Source organism: Choloepus didactylus, chromosome 8 (genome assembly GCF_015220235.1).
Source record: "Choloepus didactylus isolate mChoDid1 chromosome 8, mChoDid1.pri, whole genome shotgun sequence".
NCBI classification, from domain to species: domain Eukaryota; kingdom Metazoa; phylum Chordata; class Mammalia; order Pilosa; family Megalonychidae; genus Choloepus; species Choloepus didactylus.
Window position 1 is genome coordinate 49,125,015 of NC_051314.1, and position 26,640 is coordinate 49,151,654.

Here is a 26,640-nt window from a genome sequence, read left to right on the forward strand (position 1 = left end):
CATAATACTCTTTGAACATGTAATACTTCCACGTGAATTTCCTATGAACAAGGAATTCACTTACATAATTTTCTTAAATGCAATGACCAAGTTCAAAAAATTTAAAATTTATATATGGCTTACAGTCTATATTACATTTTTTTCCTGTCCCAATAATGCCCTTTTGATCCTTTTTGCCTCTACTCTTAAATTCTATCCTGTCACGTATTGCATTTAATTGTCATTATCTCATTATCTATTTAGTTTATCTAGCATTTTTAATTGTGTAAACATATATACAACATAAATCTTCCCATCCCAACTTCTCCCAAGCATATCATACAGTGGAATTAATCACATTCACAATGTTGCAATACCCTTACCACCACCCAGTACTAGAACTTTTCCTTCACCCTAAACAGAAACCCTGCACTCGTTTTGCATTAACTCCCCATCCCCTTGCCCCCACCACTGGTAACCTGTAATCTATTTTCTGTCTCTATGAGTTTGCATATTCTTTGATATATTCTTAGTTGTTTCCATGGGGCTTACATTTAACATCCTAAATCTGTAACAATTCCATTTGTTTTGAAACCAACTTAATTTCAATAGTATATACAAATTGTTTTCTTGTAACCCTCTGTCTTACCACCTTTATGTAGTGCTTGTCACAGATTATATATTTACCCATTATGAGTCCAAAATAATTGATTTATCATTATATTTTACTTGCCATCAAATCCTTTAGGAAGTAAAAAGTGAAGTTGCAAATCAAAAGTTTTATAATACTTGCACTTATATTTACCCTTGTCATTATCTTTACTGGGGATCTTTATTTCTTCATGTGGCTTCAGTCAATTGTCTAGGGTCCTTTCCTTTCAGCATGCAGAACTTTCTTAAGCATTTCTTGCACAGCTGGACTAGTGGTGATGAAATCCATCAATTTTTGTTTATCTGGGGATGTCTTAATCTCTCCCTTGTTTTTGAAAGGCAGTTTTGCCAAATATTGAATTCTTGGTTAGAAAGTTTTTGTTGTCAGCTCTTTAAATGTCTTCCCACTGCCTTTTTGTCTTCATGGTTATTGAGGTGCCCTTGTATACAACACGTTGCTTCTCTCTAAAGCTTTCAGAATTCTCTGTGTATTTTTTACATTTCTCAGTATGATAATAACATGGCATGGTATAGTTCTACTTCAGTTTACTTGTTTGGAGTTCATTGATCATCTTGGATGTGTATATTCATGTCTTCCAGTAAATTTGGAAAGTTTTCAGCCATTTTTCTTTGAATATTCCCTCTGCCACTTTTTCTCTTTCTTCTTCTTCTGGGACAACACAGTGTGTGTATTGGTTGTTGATGGTTTCCCATGGGTTCCTCAGGCTCTGCTCAGTTTTCTTCATTCCTTCATCTTAGTGCTTCTCAGACTGAATGATTTCAATTCTCTTATTTTCAAGTTCACTTACTCTTCTTCTGCCAGTTCCAGTCTACTGTTGAACCCCTCTAGGGAATTTTTAATTTCTATTGTTGTGATCTTCAGCTCGATTTGCTTCCTTTTCATCATTTCTATCTCTCTATAGATATTCTCATGTGTTTATCTGTCATTTTCCTGATTTCATTTAGTTCTTTGTCTATAATTTCCTGTAGCTCTATGAGTATATTTAGGATCATTTTTTTAAAGCACTTGTCTGGAATGTCCCAAGTCCAATCCTCCACATTGATGGTTTCTAATGCATTCATCTTCCCCTTTGCCTGGTCATTGCTTCCTGTATCTTTATATGTTTTGTTGTCTTTTTTTGAAGCCTGGACATTTGATATTTTAAAATGTTATTGCTGGAACTTAGACTCAGAGTCATCTGTTCCTTAAGCTTATATCTAGCTAGTGTTATGACAGAGTTTCCTTGAATGCCAGGAGTTGATAAAATCTAAAAAATAATAATAATGAAAGAAGAAGAAGGAAAAAAAAAGAAAATATGTCCCCCAGTCTTTGCAAATTAACTTGTTTGAGTTTCTCCTTCAGAGCTTATCCATACAGTAAGTTTAGAGAACATCTCCAAGCCAAAGTGTAGCGGCTTTCCTGGCACTTTTTTCACATTGCATCTTGTCTTGGGCATGTAAATTTGGTCCTGAGAGTTCCCCTTTTTACACTAGTAAGAGTGGCCCTTCTTTCCCAGGAAACATTTTCATCATGGGGCACTGTACTGTACATCCTTTACAGCCAGCAACCCCATGCCCCAGGCAGCCACTCGACTGTTATCCCACAGCATTCTGTAAGAGAGCTCTGTAAGCCACCTTCTACACAGGGTAAGTTCTGGAATGGTGACTCCCACAGACCACCACCAGACAGATTGGATCAGACATACATGCTCCTAGTATGTGCACAAGGGTTACTCTGCTCCCTCCAGAACCAGGACCAGGGACCCATACTGGGAGTGTGGGCTGATTCTGTGCCAAGCCAGAGAGGAGTGGAGGAGAGGCCAGCCAGGGCACCATGAGAACCTATTGCCTTTAAGTAGCCTTTTTCTTGATTTGACACTCATTCTGGTACTGAAGCCCTTTTATTGTTTGTTTGTTTTTGTTTTTTTTTTTTTTTGGAGCTTTTAGAAAATGTTTCTGACAGTTCTGGCTAGTTGTTCAAAGCTTCTTTGGGTGGATGAAGCCCTGAAACTTCTCCATCCACCATCTTGATCAGGGAAGGACCTTAAAAATTAATTTTTAAAGTAATTTCTGATTTAGCAACACATTGATTTAGGTATGTTTCCCAATTTGAAAAAAAATTAAGTAAATTTCACAGGGTCTTAAATTCTTCTTAAGAGAGATATTATGAATTCCTATAAAGAATATTCAGAATGCTAAATAAAGTTGTAAAAATATTTTTGAAGTAATAATGGGAATGAAACTTAATGTTCACTTCTTATCATTTGTTGTAATTCATTAGTTCCTAACCATGTATGAGTAAATTCATATATTTTTATCATTTTATGCTCTACCTTAGGTTTTAAAAACATAGTGCTTTTGTTTTGCAGATTGTTGCCTTGCGTGAACAAAATGTTCATATTCAAAGAAAAATGACATCAAGTGAGGGATCCACAGAGTCAGAACATCTTGAAGGGATGGAACCTGGCCAGAAAGCCCATGAAAAGGTATGGCACCCATGATGTGCTCTTACATGGAAATGTTTACTTGCTAGATCATTTGACAGGAATATTCAATATTCAACCTATGTAAAAAACACTCCTAATATTTGTTTATTTGTTGGTAAACAGTTCTTGATGATTTTCCTAATTGCTCTTAATTTGATTCTCTTAAAAATATGATTATATATATAATTCAATTTGTATGTATATATATACTTATATCTATGCATCTACCAATCTATGTTCTCTCTGTATCTATCTGTCTATCATCTATCTAGCTAGCTAGCTAGCGAGCTGTACTATTTTATGTATACTATTTTATGTATAATAACAGTATTTTTGGATGATAAGTGGCATTATATACAATCGGTGAGTAATCTGTGGTTTATTACTATGAAAATTTGGGGGGGGGTGGTAATCTCTGATTTTGTCTTAGTATTTTCCTTGTTGCATTTGGGAAGTCCCCAGCAGTACTCTTGTTAATGAGAAATTACATAAAACAATGTCTGAAGCCATGGGACTTTTGCCATTTTTTTAGAAGCAAGTGATTCTCCTTTTGATTAGGGCTTAGACACAGGCAAAGGAAACAGCAGTCTTTTTGGCCTTCAGCAGATTTTTACATGCTGAACCATTTGTTTCCAGCACAAGAGGAAGAAGATAAGTCACTGGGAGGTCTGGAATCAGATGAAAATTGTGTAGGAATGTGCCAAGACCCTCAGCATAATCTCCTGAGTATTTGCCTTTAAAAAGTTGTTACTGGGTGGTTGAGCTCCTTAATCATCAAGACCACATGAATCAGGTAGCTAAATTAGTGTAATTGTGAATGTCAAGAGATTCTAAAACATAGAGATTAAGAACCAAATGACTGCACACAAATTAAATAGCATTAGACAGCTAACCAGAAAATAAATAAAGTACTTTCTCACTTATCCAGGTGAAATAAATGGAGGGGCTTCTTATGTTATTTACTTAAAGTATAAAGGCAAAGGAAACCAAGTAAACCAGAATGATTTCCTGAGACCACAATCAATTCTGAAGGCTGAGAAGCAGAAAGTCTTCATTTAGGGCCTCATTATTTTAGTCTTTCTTCATGCATTTTATAGAAATATTAAGCTAGGTATCAAAATTAAATAGATTGACAGACTTCATGAGCTGTACTTCAGATTAGAATAAAATTATTTTCCCTTCAGATAATAAAAATAAACTGATATTAATTGAGTAAATAAAGCATTAAGCTCTTTAGAACAACCTCCAGTGATATAACATGCAATTTTCTATTACTTTTCATTATAACTGTGTCATCAGTAATAGACTGCTACACCTTTCTTCAGTGAAGTATTGAGTCACACTGGTTTGAGTACAAAAATGGCCTTTATGGTCAAAAGCACAGAATATTGGTTTCTATAATGCTATAATCTTGCCAGTTTAATCTAGAATTAGAATCATAACAGATACAGGAAGAGGACATTGTGAGAGAAATATGCATTTCTCAGTCATGAATAACTTGAGATTTGTCTATTCTTTAACAAATTACTGTTGCTTACAGCATTCTAGTGCTTCTCAATGGAAAAAAAAAAGTGAAATGTGATTTATTTAATATATTACCTCTAAGTATTTGGGTTTATAAAATGCAAGGCAGTTCGTGTCAGATTAATTTTCATAAATTGGCTAAGAATTTTGATGAAGATCTATGTATAACTGACATTTGTTTTTGCTGGACTTCACAGATGTAGGTGTTCATATGGAAGATTCTGAGTAGTTGATGACTTAAAGTACTCATCCGTAGCTTTCTTTGCATTCCAAGTCTTGGTGTAGATGAGAAAGTGTGTGTTGCTAACTCACTCTTTGTTGTGGATGTAAATAAAGATTTTTCAGCATTGTATTAATTTTTTTTCAATTTCCCACAATTGCAGGAAGAGTGATTTCCAAATGCTTTGGAATAATGATCTATTGTTACTATTAAAAATACCATACCCACATCCTCCAACATGAACCTAAAATACATGGAAAATATATGTCATATATATATTTATTGTTAAATTAAAAGATAAATAAACTCTTCTAATTCATATTACTCCTGAGAAAATTCAAGACTATGTTCAGAAGTTTTATTTATATCACATTTCTTTAGCTGATATTACTTAATAAAATGTGAAATAATATTACAATTATTATTTCCATAGTCCTTATATAAGCATTCCTAAATTATACACATATAGCATTATGAAGCATCTTTTCAAAATTGTTTCCTATGATATGATTATTTGAAGTACAATAATACCATTGAATATCATGTTGTTACAAGATTGTAATCTAAAGTCTAACACTTAATTTTTATTAAGAACTTTTTAAAAGGTATATCAAACAAAGGAAAAGAGAATATTATTTTGGGAAGCAATATATAATGAAGGTTACCAGTGTAGGGTGATTGTAGTATTAGTGTATAAATTGCAAAGTAGTTGTTGGGGAATAAAACTCAAACTATTGTTAGATACCATGGACCTGTCAGAAAGTGACTTTTAAATCCTAGTCACAAAGATTACTCTTTGTGTAGGGCAGTGAAGTTACTTAAATTATATAGCCAAAGTGGGTTATTAGCCAACAGGAGATATTTTATCAGTGGCTTGAGAACTCTGACTGTTGGCAAAAATAGTCTCAAAAGAGCATACTCCAAAACAGGCCTTCTTACTCACAGAAAAGCCCTGTAATTATTATTACCAATATTTTTTTAAATGAAAAGAAAAAAAAACTAAGCTCAGCTGAAACAAAATTCAAATGTTTCTGTGTGACCTTAAATTTAATCAGTTGTTCTAGAAAAACATAAATATTCACAGGATAATGAACATTTTCAGAACACTAAAATTTACCTTGAAAAAAAAAATTTTACCTTGGTAAAAGCCAGAACTGGTCTCAATAACTTTCTTCCTATTGTTTTCTAGAGGAGGGTTAATTTGTGAATATTTTTTCAACAAATATGTATAAAATACAGAATACTTGCCAAATATTGCTCTTGTAAAGGAGATCATAATGCTCATGGCTGACCTATATTTCCAATTATTTCTCTCACTGAAAATGTTTGCTGAGTGATGTGAATAAGTACAATGTTAGACAGTGGTGGAGGTACAGAAGCCACATCCCTTGTAATAAATGTTGTAAGTATCAAGAGTGAGAATAAACCTTGCCCATGTTAATATTACAAACCATTGTAATAAAAGTAGTACCAACATGGTGTTAGACTTTAAAGGAAAGATAAATTAACTCTGATGGGGGGTGTGAAGAGAGGCACTGAGGAATAGAGATGGAGCAATCACAGTATTTAAAGTGAATAGACCTGGATTCAAATTCCATCTCTGCCAATCACTAGCCGTGTTACCTTACCCATAACCTCCCTGATCCTCAGTTAACAGGTAAAACAATCCTGCCTGACTTTTACCTTACTTTTAAGGAACAGAAAGCACTGGTAGATACAATGAATGGCATAATTCTTGGCACATTGTATACAAGCAACAAATGGTGTGATTTTTAACATTTATTAATACTGTATGTTTTCATATTCACTTATTCGTTATTCAGGAAATATTTAGTTGCAGACTTATTGAAAGCGCTAGAAGGTGGGCCCTGTTCTAGGAGGGAAAAGGCAATAAATAAATGCACACAAAAGGGGGGGTAATGTGATCAAGGGAGAATATTAACTAGAAATGGCAGAGAAGGCCTCTTTGAGGAGGTGGAGGTTGAACTGGTCAAAGGAGGGTGAACTGGTCAACGTGTGAAAGACCTTGAAGAGTTTTTGAAACAAAGGAAACACTAAATGCAAATGTACTAAGGGTGAAAAGGAGGTGTTGGCAAATTCCAGTGAAGAAATAATGACAGGGTAACTGGAGCTTGGAGCCAGCAGCAGTTTGCTGGCGTAAGGAGTTTGAATTTTATTCTCAGAGCAATAGAGAGGCATAAAAGGGTGTTGAGCAAGGGAGTATCTTGATTAAATTAAAAAAAAAATCATTTGTACTGCATTTTTCCATATGCCTGTCATTTTTTTACCCATTAGACTTATGAAGGAGGAACAGTATTTTCTTTATTCTTAATTTTACAGTTAATACAATTGAGGTTAAAATTAAATGACTTATTTGTACAGAGCAGAACCAAAATTACAATCTTCTCACATCCAGATAGTATCGGTCTCTCATATTACTTCATGAAAGGGCATTTTCTCCTGATGTCATTTTTAAAATTTTGTTTTTTTTTTTATTCTAACCCAGTCTTATTTTTTCTCTTTTTTTTTTGTTATTTCATTATTGCACATAATTGTTCATTTTCAGATTTGGTTATTTTATTCTATTCAAGAGTATGCCTTTTTAAAAATGTTTTTATTTTTATCACAGCTTCCTACAATTATTTTTTACTCTGAACAGACTCTCCAAGGCAGTAGCATTCAAAAAATTTTGACTGCTGTAAGTACAGCTCTTAAACTTGAGCAAGAGGGGCCCCCACCTGGATTAAATCCCTTGATTTAGTGGGCCTTACTCTGCCCTCTGTGCCCCTCTCCATGGGATGGAGTCCATGGGACCAAGAGAATCTGTGTACCTGAAGCCCTCACCGCATTAATTCTTGACCACACACCAGGTCCTAGGAAATGCGGAATTTCTGAACAAACAGACCCTAACACTCCCCACCACCACCACCCCCCTGCCCAGGGCCCATAAATTCTTTTTCCCAGGACTAACTTCCTGCAGCCTGAATATTCCCTAGTGGACCAAACCGTAGGCCTGAGGGTGACCAAGGGACATCTGATTACTGAGGTTGCACAAAGTTTGCAAGTGCTGGCTGGGGTGTCCACACATGTACATGTGAACAGATCAGCATTCTGGAAGGAATGAGCCTGGGAAAAGAAGGGGAGCAAGCTACAGCCCAGGTACCATATCTGGGTAACTAAATTCTGGTGTGGAACTTCAAGGAGTCTGAGAAATCTTAATTAGAAGATAAGATATATATGTATATTTTTTCCAGTGTTTACAAATTTATTTGTACATGGACCATCTACCCACTCTAAGAAACACAATCCAACTGCTACCCTTCAAATAATAACAAATGAGCACATATTTATGTATACATTTGTGTGCATGTGTATTAAACTGAAACAGAAGTTTTCACAAAACAATTATTACGCTGTAATATACTCAGTGAATTTTGATATTTTTATTCCATTTTATTTCTTCTCATTTAATGCTTGTTTTAACACCCTCCCCCCCGAAAATTATGTTTGGAAAACATTCCTCCACATCAATATTGTTAACCAAAAAGTAACATCCTTTTAGTTAATAATGTTAACTAAATTAAATAATCAAACCTCTTCAAGCTTTTCCTTTCTCTGTGTTCTCTATTGCAGCATACATACAAGACATATTTTTAAATCAAAATCATCATTGTACCCCCACAGGCTTGTACTCACTGGAAATTGTAAATACCTCTGAAATGCATTTCTTTTCTCCACCCAAGCAATGATATTCTCCTCTGCAATTTAGCCCACTAGGACTGAAGCATATGTAGTTACAGAATAAAACAGAAATACTATTTTCTATGAGATTAGATTGCTAGAAACACAGGCAATTAAAATGTATTCTCAATCTTTAGGATTTTTTATTTACTAGAACTTAATTGAACTTATATCAGCAAAGCAATGCTGTCAATTTGCCTGACCAGAGATAGTTTTGTTGGTAATCTCAGAGATCAAAATGATGATTCATTTAAACAAAACTTTAACTAAGGAAGCATTAGTGATTGAGGTATTACTTGAGCTTTTCATAGAGCTAACGGCAAAGGAGGTGACATCTTTCAGTGACAATACAACACTCTCCTTGGCATGTCACACAAGATACTTCTCAAACTAGTGGCCTCTTCTCACCAATCAAGCCTCTTTGCTTATCATCCCTGTTTTAAATTTAGGTACTCTGAATGAACCAGACTGATTCTTTCCTTTTTAAATTATTATTCCCTCTACTTAGAATTCAACATTAATCCATGACTGTTTTTAAATTAGCATAAAATGCAGCATAATTTAAAGAACCAATATGTTAATATGCAAGTGAATAAATATAAAATCAGAAGTAGAATTTTTTGGTTTGGCTCTTACAAAGACTATTTATTAGGTTACAAATTTACAGTCCTAAGGCCACAAAAGCATCCAAACTAAGGCATCAACAAGAGAACACCTTCACTGAAGAATGGCTGATGGTGTCCGGAACACCTCTTCTCAGCTGGGAAGGCACATGGCTGGCTTCTGCTGGCCCTTTGCTCCTAGGTTGTGTTTCAAAATGGCTTTTTCCAAAATGTCTCTGGGCTTTTGCTTTAGCTCCTCTCTCTCTCAGCTCCTATGCGTCATTGCTTCTCTTTCCCAGGGTGTTTCTCTCTTAGTATCTAGGGGCCCTCTCTTTGCTTCTCCAGGGCAAACTCTGGGCTTTATCTCTTAGTTTAGCATCACCAAATGTCCTTCTGTCCACATCACCAAGCATCTCTAAGCATCTGGGTTAGCTCCAGCAGTTTCTCTGTGTGTCCTGGTATTTTCATCTTGCTTAAAAATTCCAGTGAACTAATCAAGACCCACTCTGATTAGGCAGGTTAAATCTCCATGGAAATAATTTAATCAGAGGTTCGGCCCTAATCAACAAACTAATCAGTCTGCCCTCACAAGATTGCATTAAAGAATATGGCTTTTCTGGGGGACATAATATATCCAAACTGGCACACCCAATATATCCAAAATATTTTCATTTTGACATGTAATCAAGACAAAAACTATTGAGGTATTTTATTCTTTTTGTATGTGAAGTCTTAAAAATCTGGTGTTAATTCATTTGGACAGCATTTTGAGAGCCAGCAGCATAGCTGCTGGCTGCTGTACTGGGCAGTACAGCTCTGGAATCTTGCTGTTCAAAGTGTGGTCCGCAAAGCAGTGCAACGGCGCTACCTGGGAGCTTGTGAGGAACGAGGACTCCAGGTCCCAGGCCAGACCTTTCAAAATATCTCCAGATTGGTTCTTTCCCAATTTCCTTAAAAATTGTTAACTCTTTTTCCTCAACTGTCTCTTCTTGATTCTTCCTGTCTTTTTTTTTTTTGTCCCTGCAAGCAATATGTGCAAGCTTTGGTCATATATCCTCATTTGTAGAATGGAGATATCAGCTGGTTTCAGGACCAGAATCCCCCAAAGCCCTGGGGGACCTGGAATCACTACAGAAAAAACCAGAAATAGATTTCTGTTTGCAATGTTTTGGTTCTTTAGTTCCCACATGTAGCAATACAAAAGTATGCTTTAGACTGAACAACCAATGACAAAAACAGGCACTTAGAAAAAGTTAGTACAGCCATAAGAGAAATGTGATCCTCAGAGAAGACAAAAGGATTCTATTTCATTATGCCAGTACACCATATTATGAGAAATGTCAATATGAAGATTGGGCATAGTCTCATACAAACCTGTTAGCTGTACATTTAAATGTTTGCTTTTTGAATATACCACATTTGTATTTCAAAATACTAATAAACATCATTTTTCATAAGTGTCATTCTTTTAATGACCTCTCCTAAGTTCTCACTGAAAGTCATCCTCAATAGGGTTGTCTCCAGTATATTAATCACTGTATTTTGTCCATACTTATATACCTTCCTCGCTACTTATCGATAAGTTTTTCTCCCCAAAATCAGTCTTTGTCAACTGTAGCTTTTTTCACACATTCTTGATTAAGCTCTGATTTCTTCTCTATATCAAAGATAGTTATCATTTGGATTTATCCATAACTGGATATCCCTAAGAGAATATTTTCTTTTGTATATTGATCCCACATATGGTATTCTAATTCCTAACAGTAACATGTATGATGATAAAGTGTTTACTTCTGTTTTATAATTCAATTGAATTTGCAAGCAATGAAACCAAACAGGAGGATGGGGTTTCTGAATTTGCAGGCTTGGAATTGGCATACTTTCCAGGAAAGAGAAGGTCTAACTATATAACTAGATACATGTGGCTAGAGTGGCCTAGAGTTTAATTTTTGGCTAGGAAAAGGCCCAGAAGAGGCAAGGTTAGGGGTATATCCATATGTACATGAAGTTACCCCATATCAATTTTATAGGAGCTGAGTTGAAAAGAAAGCACATGGCTTAGAACCTGGCATCTTTTATAGTAAATGGCAAAAATAAATATTAAAAGCTTTCTAACTTTGGTGGGAATTTATTGAAGTATTACTTCAAAACAAATCCTCTTTTGAATACAATTATCAGGTTATTTGCTTTTGCTATTACCTTACTAGATGGCAAGTTAAAGTGGAAATGCCTCCTCTCTCTCTAATAATAGATTCAATATAATTTATATTAGGCCAAATTCAAGAGAAGCAGAGTAAATATATTTTTGCTGAGTAAAATACTTTCAAAGACTTTAAAAGACTAACAGATTTACAAGAAGTTTGAGAGACATTTGTTCATTTATTCCTATCCTATTGGAAATTTACTCCATGTGAAGGATACTGCCCTTTTCTGGTGATATAGAGAAGAATAAATTGTTCTCCTTTCTTTGTATCGTTTGGTCTGATCTATTAAGCCAACCCAGGAGAATTTTTCCTCAACTGACCAATTTTTATTTTCCATTTTGGTAGACCTTATACTTCTCAACATTTGCCATGAAGCAATAGTTCCCCAGGATTTTAATGTCTATTTCACAGAGCCCACTCCTCTCCCCCAAAATATGAGAATTCATAGGGCAAATTAGGAAATATTATATTATACAAATTTAAACTGGCACCCTTCCTAATAGTTCATAGTATTTAAAATTTTTAATGTTGTCAGACTCCAAGAAGGGAAGACAGTACACAGTGTTTCCCAAACATGTATGAACACAGGTCTCCTTTATCCCTAGAAATAGCACATCTCAGAATGAGTACTCTGCAGGATATTACTTAATGCAAGTCCTGGCCTTTTAAAGATGGGCACGCTGTTCTTCAAATCCATCTGGAAACCATGTTAACAAAAGGGCTTCAAACCAATAAGGACAAGTTAAATAACTGGTATAAGGCCCTTTACAGGTTTCCAAAATTGCTTTTACATGAGTTGCATCAGTTGATACCTGAAACAACCCTGTGAGATTTATAGAGCAAGGATTACAGGCTCAAAGTCATTTAGCTCATGATCAGGAAGAGCTGAGATGACTAGTATAACAAGTATACAAAGATTAAAAAGGGAACTGTGGGTGAAGAAAGGCAGCATATAAACTGTTTATTTCATGGATCTCAGTACAGAAGAGTAACCACTTTAAATAGACAAATCTGTCCGTGTGTCTAAGAGGATGAAAGAGCTTATTAGACAGAGCATAAGACTTTTAAAAAATCCAAAAATAAATCTTAGACAAAGAAAAGTTTGTTATACCTTTGTTGATGTCTTCAGCAATCTTCTACTCAAATATATTTCTCCAGCTATTCTCACTGTTCTCTCTTTATCATCAGCATTTTCCTCTATTTCATTCCTATAAACATACAAAGTTTTTCCAATTTAAATATGTGTTCCCTTAACACACTTTCATCACCACTTATTTCTCTATTTTCTAGCAAAGTTCTTCAGATGGATTTTCTTCTCCCTGTTCTTTTTTAAACCTTCACCAGTCAGCCTGTGACCCACCATTCTACAGAAACTACTCCTGTGACTGTCACCAACAAATTTTTATTGCCAAATACAATAGCCAATTTTCAGCCCTCATCTTAGTTGACTTCTCAGCAGCATTTAACATAGTTGATTACTTTTTCCTCCTGGATGAATTTTTCTTCATTTACTTTATAGGAATCCACACTCTTTTTCTCTTATCTCACTGGTGGCCCTTTCTCTTTCTTCTTTCTAGGATAATCCTTTTCTGACTTCTAATGTTGGAGGGCCCTGGCACTCAGTGTTCCTTTTCTTCTCTAGCTACACTTTCTCTGTGATTTCAGTCTCAAAGCTTTTGATGTCATTCATATGCTAATGACTTACAAATTTTTACTACTGGTTCAGAACCTATAACCAAATGTATGTATTCAGTTGCCTATTAATATCTCCACTTGTGTATCTGAATGACACTTCAAACTTACAATGTCAAAAACTTATCTGTTGAGACTGATCCTAAAACTTGCTTCTTCTCTGTTGCATTTGATGGCAACTTCACCTTTTCAGTTATTCAAGCTAATGAACTTGGGGCCATCCTAAAGTGCTCTCTATGTTTCATACCCCACATCCAAACTATAAAGAAATTATATTCGCTTCACCTTCAAAATATATCTAGAATCTGACCATTTCTTACCTCCTCCACTACTCACCACTATGTTCTGAACCATCATCATCTCTTACCTGGATTATTGTAATTAATTCCTAACAGGTGTCCTTGCTTCTCCCGTTGGCCCCTACAGTCTATTTTCAGCACTGCAGAAATTGGAGTGATCTTTTAAAATATAAATCAAGTATGTCAATCATCTGCTCAAGACTCTACAAATGCCTCCCATTTATACAAGGTTGTACAAGGTCTGGCTTTCCTTATCTTTTGACTTTATTTGGTATTCCTTCTGAACCACACTGACCTCCTGTTGACTTTTAGTTACTCTTCCCTCTTCCTGGGATACTCTTCTTCCGGATATTTGCATGGCTAACTCCCTCACCTTTCAAACCTTTGTTTAAATGCCACCTTTTAAATTGAAACCCATCTTCCTGTCACCTCATACACAATTCCTCCACTCTTCTTTGCCCATTGTTTTCTCCCATAGCATGAAAAACTCTCTAACATAGTACATAATTTACTTATTTATAATGTCTGTAGTTTACTGTCTTTCTCCATAGCTGAAGAGTAATCTCTCTGAGGGCTGGGGTCTTTGTTTTATTCCTGATGAGTCCAAATCTTAAGCACTTAATAAATACATGTTTGATGAAGGAATAAATGAATATCACTACTGTTTTAACTATTGTTACTTTATAAACCTTGATTTGTAGAATTTAATTATAATATCAGCATTTCAAGGTTTGATTTAATACTCTATTGAGATTTTGATTGGAATTGCTAAAGTTAATACATTAATTTGGGGAGAATTTTATATATATATATATATATATATATATATATATATATATATATATATATAACCTGATCAGTCTTTTGAATATTTAAAGACAATAACAGTAAATCTGGTAGCACCCTCTTGGGACTTCAAAGATAAACTGAGGCATTTTTAACTTGTTGTTTTATTTGGGCAACAAATGAGTCATGAATCAGCAGGACCAAACCAGAAGTGGTAAGGCACGCTGCTGAAAAGTAGAAAGGGGAAGCTTATATAGGACAAACGTGGAAGCAATCAAGGGAATGTTCTGATTGTTTGATCTTAGATTTCCATTCACATAGGGGGTTCTTACAAAGTGGGGAGCAGATATGCATTGATTAGTATAGTAGGCTTTTCCTTTCTGATAAGCTCTCTCTTCTGGACCAAAGGTGAGTTATCACCAGGTGATGCTTATCTGCAATTCTGTAAGGTATGTTCCATTGTTCCATTTTCTCAGATGGTCCCTGCAGGTCAAGTGTTTTTGTCTTTTGGAAAAATCCTTTCTCAGAAACTGGTCCCTCTCGGCAACACTCAATACAAGTAGCCATTTTATTTTACTTAAGAGGGCCATTGTTGCACTCCCTGAATTATCCAAAACCCAAATTATCAAACCAAAACTCTGAATTATCAGACCAAAGGGGCTAGTCCGGCTTTTAAACGTATCATGGAAAGAGAATGGGGAAATGTGATGACACAAGTGAGCAACCATATTTTTTTAACTACTATTGCTTCTTTTGATTCCTCAAAGTATCACTTTTGAAAATAGATGGCTCCTCAAAATAATTACCATCCATGCATCATTGCAATAACTCACTGACATACAGGTCAAATGGAATCATCCCATACCTACCACTGATCTGGTTTTAAAGTTGCACCATCAGGAGTGAGAATTTCTGCAAAGAGCAGATGGTTCTTCAGGGAGGATTCCTCCAAGTTACAACAGATGAGGGTACTTCACACATAAATTTACAAATTCATAAGATAACTGGGCCAGGAAAGTTTTCTAAATACAGCTATACTCTTTACTGGAACCACAGCTGACTTTGGGTCCTTCGCATGTGGGTTTTCCTTGTGAGCTCTTGGATCCCTTTTTGTGCCACTCAATATTCTTAGCCTATTGGGGAATTTGGAATAGTATTGAACTTCACAATTGAAAGGGTGTATCCACATGAATCATTCAACATGTTTATTTCATGCTATAATATAAGAAATACCAGTTTTATATTTCCGCATGTTATTAACATTACTCATAGAAACATTGACCAGAAATTCCTCGTGTTTTTTTCTAGATTTGAGACACTATAAAATGCAGTATATTTCCATCAAGCCACATTTATTGAATATAGTGAAATGAACTTCATTCTAGTTTAAACATTATGGAATAATCAGGGATCTAATACAACGTATATTCCTCAGGTGAAAATATCCTTACTTTTATATTTGGTGGAAATTAAAAATAGTGTAAAATTTCTGTGAAAATAAACCTATTTTGTGCTTATTTAAAAGCATTATTGATCTCATTAAGTTAAAGAATTGTCAAGAAAGACCCTATCGGGGAAATTGACATGCCCCATTCAGCCATCTTTACAGCAGGCTGGCAACGCCCCTGCACAGGCCAGTGGCCCAGGGCTTCCCCAGAGGCTGGTGTGCACATGTGATGTGGCACAGCCTTCCCTCAGCAGAGGTCCTGGAAGAGCACAGCTGAGAAGGGGGACCCGCTCACAAATCCCAGGGACCCTACACCAAGGACTTGTGGGTCAGCGGCAGAGACAATCTGTGGCAAGACTGAAATGAAGACTTAGACTCTTGAAACAGCCTTAAATCTCCGGGAACACCTGGGAGGTTTGATTATTAAAGCTGTCCTGCCTCCCTAACCACCCAGATACATGCCCCAAATTCAGGGCAGACAGTACCAACAACACACCCAAACTTGGTGCACCAATTGGACCCCCACACACCACACATCAGACCCCCACACATCAAAAAGACAAAGTTGGGGAGAACTGACTTGAGGGAAATAAGTGACTCGCAGACACTGTCTGCTGGTTAGTTAGAGAAAGTGTACGCCACCAAGCTGTAGATCTGACAAATTAGAGACTGGTGTTTTTCATATACTGAAAGAACCCTATCAAGTAAAGCAAATGCCAAGAGGCCAAAAACAACAGAAAACTTTAAAGCATATGATAAAACCAGACGATATGGATAACCCAAACCCAAACACCCAAATCAAAAGATCAAAGGAGACACAGTACTTGGAGCAATTAATCAAAGAACTAAAGACAAACAATGAGAGCATGGCACAGGATATAAAGGACATGAAGAAGACCCTAGAAAAGCATAAAGAAGAACTTGCAAGAGTAAATAAAAAAATAGACGATCTTATGGAAATAAAAGAAACTGTTGACCAAATTAAAAAGATTCTGGATACTCATAGTACAAGACTAGAGGAAGGTGAACAACAACACAGCGTCCTCAAGGACCACAGAATGGAAAATTAAAGAACAAAAGAAAGAATGGGGAAAAAAATTTAAAAAATCGAAATGGATCTCAGGGATATGATAGATAAAATAAAACTTCCAAATTCAAGACTCATTGGTGTCCCGGAAGGGGAAGAGAAGGGTAAAGGTCTAGAAAGAGTCTTCAAAGAAATTGTTGGGGAAAACTTCCCAAACCTTCTACACAATATAAATACACAAAGCATAAATGCCCAGCAAATTCCAAATAGAATAAATCCAAATAAACCCACTCCAAAATATATTCTGATCAGACTATCAAATACTGAAGAGAAGGAGCACGTTCTGAAAGCAGCAAGAGAAAAGCAATTCACCACATACAAAGGAAACAACATAAGACTAAGTAGTGACTACTCAGCGGCCACCATGGAGGCGAGAAGGCAGTGGCATGACATATTTAAAATTCTGAGAGAGAAAAATTTCCAGCCAAGAATACTTTATCCAGCAAAACTCTCCTTCAAATTTGAGGGAGAGCTTAAAATTTTCACAGACAAACAAATGCTGAGAGATTTTGCTAATAAAAGACCTGCCCTACTTCAGATACTAAAGGGAGCTGTACTGACGGAGAAGCAAAGAAAGGAGAGAGAGATATAGAGAAATTTAACAGACATATATAGAACATTACATTCCAAATCACCAGGACACACATTCTTCTCTAGTGATCACGACTCTTTCTCCAGAATAGACCATAAGCTGGGACATAAAACAAGCCTCAATAAATTAAAAAAAAAAAAAATGAATTTATTCAAAGCACATTCTCTGACCACAATGGAATACAAATAGAAGTCAATAACCTCAGAGAAGTAGAAGATTCACAAACACCTGGAGGTTAAAAATGAGAGGGAGATGAAAACATTCCTAGATAATCAAAAGCTGAGGGACTTCATCCCCAGTAGATCAGTCCTATAAGAAATACTAAAGAGAATTGTGCAGTCTGAAAGGAAGGGACACTAAACAATTGACTGAAACCACATGAAGAAATAAAGATTTCCAGTAAAGATCACATGGTAAATATAAACACCAATACTACTGTATTTTTGATCTGTAACTCCACTATTTACTTCCTGCAGGATCTAAAATACATAAACTGTAATGATAAATCAGTGGTTTTGAACTCAGTGTAAAATATGTAATTTTTGACAAGAACTCCATAAAGGTGGAGGAATGATGGAGTATAGGAACATAGTTTATGTGTCCTATTGAAGTTAAGTTGGTATCAAAGAAAAACAAGATTGTTATATATTTAAGAGGTTAAATTTAAGCCCCATGGTAAACACAAAGAAAGTATCAGAGAATATGATCATAGAGATGAAAAGTAGAGTATGGGTTATGAGAAGTGGGGGAAGGGGCAATGGGGAGTTAAGAAATGAGTGTAGGGTTTCTGTTTGGGGTGAAGGAAAATTTCTAGTAATGGATGGTGGAAAGGTAATGGCACTGCAACATTCTAAATGTGATTAATCCCATTAATGGAATGCTAGTGAGGGGGTGGAATAGGAAGATTTAAGCTGTATATATGTTTCCACAATTGAAAAAAAAAAAAAGACAGTCTAATTAAATGCCAAGGATAATCCTGGATGGGATATGAGGATGGAGGAGAGGAGGCTCAAAGGGACACAGCTGGGACATAAGGAAAAAAGCTTTGTATCAATGTTAAATTTCTTGAACTTCTTAGCTGCACTTAATGGGATTGCATAAAAGAATGTTGTTCATGGGAAATGTATATGTGAATTATAGTTTGTTGAAGGATGTGTGCAGCTTGCTCTCATATGTTCAGAAGATAGAGCAATAGATAATGGATGATAGATAGGGAGGGAGGGAGGGAGGGAAAGAAAGAAATGGTGGTGTGACAGGATGTTAAAGTTGGTGAATTGGTATATCGCGGGAGGGGGGTCGGGGTATGCTGGTGTTCTGTGTACGGGGTTTGTATTGTTTTTACAACTGTTCCTGTAAGTTTGAATTTATTTCAAAATAAAATTTAAGAAAAAAAAAAAAAAAGACCATAGCAACTGGATAATTTAACTAAACAGAAATATCAGGAATTTATTTTGTCATGCTGGCTTTGTAAATATCAATGTTGAATAATAAAATTATTAATGGGGAATTGATCTTAAGAAATAATTTGGTCTAGAGATTTTCCAAGCAGGTCAATATTAGGTGTCCACACTATTATAGGGATTTATTTCCTCTAATATTTTAGAATAAGGGATAAAATCAACTGGGTCCCTTTGAAACATCAAATATTTTTAACAAATCATGATTATATCATCATTGATACCAGGATAAAGAATACTAATTTTGTGAGTCTATTATCTCATCATTTATAACATTCACTTCAGCGATCATTTTTAATTATACTTCAAATTCTTTCCCTTTTTATGTCAGACAATTTTTCCAGCTTGATGACCAGACTAAACTCAGTAATTAATAAAATGCATGGATAATATAGATCCTTGATACTCAACCCCACCTGGACAATAAAATTACCTAGGGAGATGTGGCCTAGGGTGTGGTCCATTCAAAGAGATTTTTTTCATCTCCCCAAAGTATTCTAAGGTATAAAAAGTTCACTCTAGCTAGTATGGAGAGCAAAGACCCTGGTAATCAATGCTGGACCTCCCTGTTGAGTCTCATAAACTACCACTTCCCCGCAGCATTTGTCTTCTGCTCTGCACACAGGACAATAGGCAGTCCCCCCACAGGGCCTCCCTCCCTGCCTTTGCTCCTGTCGTTTCCCCTCCCTGGAATAACTTCCCCTCTTATTTTACCTGAAATATAATTGCTCCTCTTTCAGACCCAACTCAAATAAAATTGCAAATAGTATCTTCTCTCTCCTATAACATAAATATGTAAACAAAACCTAATTTATTATGACACCAATTGCAGTGAGTAATAATTACTTATTTGTGTGCCACTTCCCTGCTAGAATCTCCTTGATGTCAGGAATGTATCATCATATTAAAAAAAAAAAAAAATAACTCTAAGCCCAAAACCTTTTGCTGGTAGGGTATATCATAGTTGCTCAATAAACATGTCAAATGAATAAAAATATATATATATATTTATATATATATATATTTATATATATATATATATATATATTTTTTTTTTTTTAACTAGTTGAAATTCTTTATTTCTTAAAGGTATTTTGTAAAATTTGGTCCAACTCTTTATATTCCAAATTGGGTGTTCTAGCTTTAGATTTAAAACTCATTTTTCTTAAATATACAAAGCAATATATATTCATAGAGTGTGTTGAAAATTAGGAAAATCAAGGGTTTTGGTTCTGTCACGTGAAGTGTTTAAAGTGTTATTTTGATAAAATCCAGTTGCTCTAATATGGCTTGAAAACACTTGCTCCTTTGGAGTATAACTGCAGGGAAGAAACTGTGGTATAGGTAAAAATTCACCATAATCACTTGAATTGGTTTTATACATAATCATCTGAGGTTTTGATAGTGAGGTAGCTGTACGGAGTGTTTTGGGATCAATCATACATGAAAACACAGGATTGCCTGGATTCACACATGGAGGCAGTTGAGGTTTCATTTCTGTGTCTGGATTTGAAGCTGAAGTAATTTTCTTTTCAGATTTTATGCTGTGTTCTCGGGCATTCCTCCCAATTCAGGTTAGTGTATGATGAGTGGACGGTCTCGTTTGTCCCCCTGCAGTTATTCTGGATTATTTACTAGTTGTTTCTGGTTTTTTGTAGTTGTTCCAGGGGGTCTACTTAGCTTCCACTCCTCTCTATGCCGCCATCTTGCCCCAAAATATATATTTTTAAAATTTTAACATATGAGCTTTATCACCAAAAATTAATAATTTTAAGTTCATACTTTTACAACTTAGAAGAAAAAAAAAATTGAACATATCCATGACATTGGTTTAGGAAATGATTTCTTACTTATGACTCCAGAAGCACAAGCCATAAAAGTAAAAAAACAAAATGGTAAATTAGGCTTCATTAGAATTAAAATCTTTTGCACTTAACCATCAAAAAAAAAAAAAAAAAAAAGACAATCCATGGAATAGGGAAAAATATTTGCAAATCATATATCAGATAAAGGACTTTTATCCAAAAAATGTATATAAAGAATTCTTACAACTCAATGTAACTCATATAAATGTAACTATTGCAACTCAATATAGAAGATAAATAATTCAATCAATAAATGGGCAAAGAACTTGAATATACAAAGAAGATATACAAAAGAGTAATAAACACATGAAAAGACACTCAAGTTCATTAGTCTTTAGGGAATGCGAATCAAAACCTCAATAAGATACCACTTCAGAACCAATAGAATGGCTAAATAAAAAAGACAATAACAAGTGTTGTTGGAGTATGTAAGAAATTGGAATCCTCATACATTACTGGTAGGGAAATGAAATGGCTCAACCACTTTGAGAAACACCTTGGAAAACAGTTCCTCAAAATATTAAGCATAAAGTAGCCATATACTCCATAAATTCCTCTCCTAGGAGTTTACCCAAGAGAAATGAAAATATATGGTCACACAAATGAAAGCACCATACACAAATGTTCATGGTAGTATTATTTATAATAACCAAAAAGTGGAAACAACTTAATGTCTGTCAACTGATTATTATATCTACATATAATGGAATGCTATCCAGAAATAAAAGGGATAAAGTACTGATAATATGTTACAGTACAGATGAACCTCAAAATCGTTATACTCCTTGAAAAAAGCCAGTCACAAAAGATCACATACATGTGATTCCATTTATATGAAAGGTCCAGAATAGACAAGTGTGTAGAGTTAGAAAGTAGAATAGTAATTGCCTAGTGCAATGGGAGAGGATTGCCTGGCAGTAACTGCTAAAAGGTATAAGGTTTTTATTTGGGGTGATGAAAACGTTGCCAAATTAGATTATGGTGATAATTTTCCAACTCTGTAAACACACTAAATACCATTGAATTGTACACATTAAATGGAGAATTTTTATGGTATGTAAAATATGTCTCAATAGAGCTGTTTAAAATAAGCACTGTGTTTTCTTTAATTCTGTCATTTGTCTTACTGGTTAAAGTGCCACAATTGTTTTAAAAGTAAGGAAAAATAACAGTGATTTGGAACAAAATTAATATATTCTCATCGTCGGATATAAATCAGATTTTAATTTGTCCTTCTTACTCTGAAATTATAAAAACAGGTATTTAGCGCAACATAAAATAGACAAGGGGATTTGGATAGATGAAATACTACACATTTTTTAAGCATAAAAATTTGATAAATACTTCAGGAAAGATGAGTTCAAAAAATTTCTCCTGAATAGTCTTAAATTCCAAAGCAGTATAAAGACTATGCTGTGCTTATCTGTTAAAGGAATGAAAGAGGCTAATGAAATGAAAGTGTTTTTTTTTGTTGCATGATTACTGTTTATATTTAGTTAAATTTCTTTTACCTTGAACCTATTGTAAAATGTGCAAATTTTAAACAAGATTTTAATGGACCTCAGGTGCACAGAATTGAAATAATCACTTTCAAATTTGAAAATTAACATTATTCAGTTGTACTGAATAAATATTTATTGAATATCAATATAAACATACATACATACATACGCATAAATATATAGATATAGATGATAGCTACAAATACAGATATATTGTCTCTAACGTAAAGCATGTACAGTTTTACCCAGTTGGTTGATAACAGTTCTAATTAGAGGTAATATGTTAAAGCGTTGAGAACTGAAGCTGGAATTCAAAGTTTTGCATCTGAATTTAATCAGCTCTTTGTGACCTGAGGCAAACTGATTACCTGAATCTCAGTTTCTTTTCAAAGTTCCTTAGGGCTCAAGAAAATCCAGAATTTCCGATTATATAAAACATTTATAAAAGTAAAATTTTGTTCTTTAGTGATTTTTGTATAATTTACATACAATAAAACGCACTCATTTTAAGTGCACAATTCGATTAATTTTGATGATGTATATAACTGTGCAAACACCACTGCAATTAAGAAACAGAACATTCCTAGCACCACTAAAAGTGCTCTCCTTCCCCTCTGCAGTCAATCTCTCCCCCCATTCCATAGCCCTGGGCAGCAACTAACTATTCTGCTTTCCTGCCACTATAGATTAGAATTGCCTTTCCTAGAATTTCACATAAATGGAATCACACAGAATGTATTATTTTGTGCCTGACTTCTTTCTTTGAGAATATTGTTTTCAAGAAGCATTCATGCTGTTACAGATATCAGTAGTTTGTTTTTCATTGCTAACTTGTCATTTTCATTGTATGACTATACAAGTTATGTTCACTTACTCCAAGAATGCAGAGATTTTCTCCTATGTTTTTTTAAGAAGTATTTTTTATTTAAATATTTAGTACAACTGTAGTGTAATTTTAGCTATAGTGTGTATAATATTATTCTTAGGGAGTCAGTGTTGGTTACAGATTTATCTCCTAAGATACCAGTTGGATCAACAAGCATAATCCTTTGAAGATATTACTGATCATCTGGTAATAGAATTGTTGTACTTACAGGTACTGAACTTCTATCAAGTAGAAGGGGTAGGTGATGTCACAAATACGGACAAATATAGGAATGAATGCTATGGTCTGCATTCCACTCCCTGTTGGGAGTTTTGCCTCTCCAAAGCTGTGACCCCTTCCCAGGGTCATACATACGGTGCCACATACAGTGTAAAATTGTATTATTGTGACGCTAATGAATAACCATCTTTTTAGATAGCCATTATTGATGCAAAATCCAAAAGCAATGTTAGGGAATTTTATACAGTACACAGCTGTCTGTACATTGAACTGAGAAAAGATCATTTATCATCATTAGTCAACAATTGAGAACTGGATTAGGGAAGAAGATTAGAGCTTCTAAGAAGGCTTACTAACTAAAGTCACTAACATATCCAAGTTTGTGATAACTGAGGTATTTTTTGGAAGGATTTTTGTCATAATTACAAATATCTTAAAGTTCTGTGTGCCACCTACAAGTAACTAAGTAACTTTAAGGTTTAGATGGAAGCACAGTGCTCAAAACCGTCAGTAACACATAAAAAAATAGAGATAGAAATCCAATAAAAATGGTAGCACAGTTTTACACATGTTAAATAGTTAAGAAATACGTAAATGCTGTAATAAATATGAAAAAGACCTGAAGTTCGGTTATGGAAGTAATGTTAGAAGGGTTATAGTTGTAAGTTATTGTGAAGGGTTGGGAGAAGGGATATCTGAAATCAGAGTTGTAACCAGATGTGAATGGTCATGAATCATAACACACCCGGTGAACTGAGGTAGCTGTTAAATGTTTGAGGAATGTGCATGTGCATTTTGTGTGTTAGTCCTTCACGGCCTGGTTCAGCCAGATGCAGTTTTCTGCATTTACCTGGTACTTCTCAGGGACAAAATCACACAAGAAAACACAAAATTCACATCATGTTCAAATTGTTTCTTAGTATACCAATGACACTGGAACAAATTTGTGTTTTCATAACCAGCCTTACAGCTAAACCGACTGTACTTTCTTGGTTTTTCCTTCATACTTGTCTGTTTTTACTTGGTTGTGCTCTTTTTCTTGTAGCACTTATTTCTCCCAAATTGCTGCACTGTCTTCACCTCAAAACTTCTCCAGTGCAGTTAGACTGTTAGGTGTAACTCTGAAGATAGAGGTCACCCTGGCTTATAGGCAGCCATTGCAGAAAGAAGAAAACCCAGTCTCAGACTTTTTAACCCATTTTAACTTCCTTCCTGTGGGTTATGTGTACACATGGATTTTATGTTGATGGCAATATAGAAACCAAGACTCTTCTATGTTATACCTTTCTTCCAGATATGTCAATTCACAGCAGAAATAACCTTTTAATATATATATGTATATTTATAGTGAAAGCTTTTTTCTGAATGTCACTGAAAATAAAACTTGCAAATCAACAAAGGATTTTGAAGAAAAATAGATGATCTTACCTAGTTTCTGTATCCTTACTTACTATTTAATAATATTATGCTATGCTGCATAACTAAATAATTTATTAATAAATATATATATATAATTGATAAAAATAATAGGTGCCCTTTATGGAATGTTTGGGAAACACCAGTGTTTTGTGCTAAGCTATATAAATTATTGCTTCTGCTTCAAATGTATCTGTTGATTTGTTTGGGAAAATTACTGATCTACCTTTATATTTTAATGTCAAATAAGAGTTTGCTCAGAAACTTAGTTTTCCTCTCAAACCAGTTCTTTTCAGAAGTTTTTATAGCTCAGCATGAAAGCTCTATCAGCTTCATTTTTTTAAGTGCATGAATTTTAAATTAAAGTTGAAGAAAATCTTAAGTGCCGTTTCTTTTTCTTTTCCTGCAGCGTTTGTCCAATGGTTCTATAGACTCAACTGATGAAACTAGTCAAATAATCGAACTACAAGAATTGCTTGAAAAGCAAAACTATGAAATGGCACAAATGAAAGAACGTTTAGCAGCCCTTTCTTCCCGAGTAGGGGAGGTGGAACAGGAAGCAGAGACAGCAAGAAAGGATCTCATTAAAACAGAAGAAATGAACACTAAATATCAAAGGGACATTAGGGAGGTAAGTGATTCATAACGCTTTCAAGTCTTTGCTTCCTGATTGCTACCTCTAAGGTGCTATCTCCATAATTTCCCCTAATGGCATGTACTCTTTACATCTTCCCCAAAGACTATAATTTGGTATGAATTATATTAGTTCTGAAACTTGTTCAGTGAGGCAAAAATAGTTTACTTCTCTAACCCTTTAAATATGTATGGAAAGAAATCATTGGTATCTAGTCACAGATATAATAAAAACTTTGTGATGTTTTTAATGAACTCTTCAAAGTTTTCAGCTTTTAATGTTGAATAGCACAGGATGTGCATATGAAAGATGTCTTGCTATACTCTTAGAATACGGTAATGGACAAAGAAATTTCTTTAAATCATTACTTCTCTTATTTTTTGTCTATGAATGTGAATGTATATGTGTGAATGTGGGAGCCTTTCTTTCTCTATATATTCAGTTTTTGCTAGACTTAGCATTACTTTGTCTAAAGAGAGAGAGAGAGAGAGAATTTTAAAGTTATTACAAAAGATTCAAGGAGATGATTTATTAGCAACATCGCTGAATCATCTTATCTGCCAAGAAGCAAAGTTTGGAATCTTTTTACTTTCTCACTCTGCTCAATTAAAAAGAAAACTAACTATATTTATAGAAATTTAATTTAGTGACTTTCCTCCTCTTTACATATTCTTTTAAATCATGTAGATTTATCTGTTGTATCTTTTGCATACAATCAACTGGTTGTTAATGGAGTTGTTTATTCTCTATCCAATTATTCTCTCCCCATTTTCTCTTAAGCTCATTGTATCATACTTTTGCCTCCACTGTCCCATTAAAACTGTTCTTGTCAAAGTCATATTGACCTCAGTGTGCTGAATCAATTCTCAGTCCTTTGAAGCACTTGAGCAAATTATAACTCTTTCCTCCCTGCTAGCAGCACGGCACACTCTCCTTATTTTCCTCCGTCTTTACTTGCTACTCCCTCTCAGGCTCCTTTACAGGCTCAACTTTTTCCCAACCTTAGAGTGCTTTGACGACTCAATCTACCTTCACTCCCCTGGTGAGTTTATGCAATTTCATCGCTCCAGAACTCACCTATTTCTTATGATTCCCAATTCATATCTCCAGCTTGCTTTCCTCTGGTGATTTCCACATGCCTACATCAAAATCTCTAATGGGTAGCACAAAATTAGTATCATCAAAACCAATTTCCTGATATTTCCCTGCACTCTAACTCTCTTGCAGTCTGACACACCTCAGTTGTGTGTCTCCACTGTTCTAGTTGCTCATCCAAAAAAATCTTGGAGCTGTCCTTGCACCTGTCTGCCACACACACCCCACTTTTGATTACACAGTGAATCATATTATC

At 35.0% G+C, this 26,640-nt stretch overlaps 2 protein-coding genes across 30 annotated transcripts in view; one reads left to right on the forward strand and one right to left on the reverse strand.

Annotated features, from left to right (window-relative positions):
- Window positions 1-26,640, forward strand: part of PPFIA2 (PTPRF interacting protein alpha 2) — a 531,438-nt gene that overhangs the window by 367,282 nt on the left and 137,516 nt on the right. For all 29 annotated transcript variants that reach the window (XR_005218603.1, XR_005218602.1, XM_037848402.1 and 26 more), the window contains 2 exons: window positions 3,000-3,116; window positions 25,065-25,286. Coding sequence is in view for 27 of the 29 variants with exons in the window: in XM_037848402.1 (XP_037704330.1) it covers window positions 3,000-3,116; window positions 25,065-25,286 (339 nt within the window). In the remaining 2 variants the exon portion in view is untranslated. The remainder of the gene's footprint in view (window positions 1-2,999; window positions 3,117-25,064; window positions 25,287-26,640) is intronic.
- LOC119541551 (uncharacterized protein C15orf65-like) lies at window positions 19,957-23,368 on the reverse strand. Its single transcript, XM_037845651.1, has 3 exons — window positions 23,229-23,368; window positions 22,144-22,150; window positions 19,957-20,295 (listed from the first exon to the last, which is right to left on the reverse strand). The coding sequence occupies exons 1-3, from the start codon at window positions 23,366-23,368 to the stop codon at window positions 19,957-19,959; spliced, it is 486 nt and encodes a 161-aa protein (XP_037701579.1).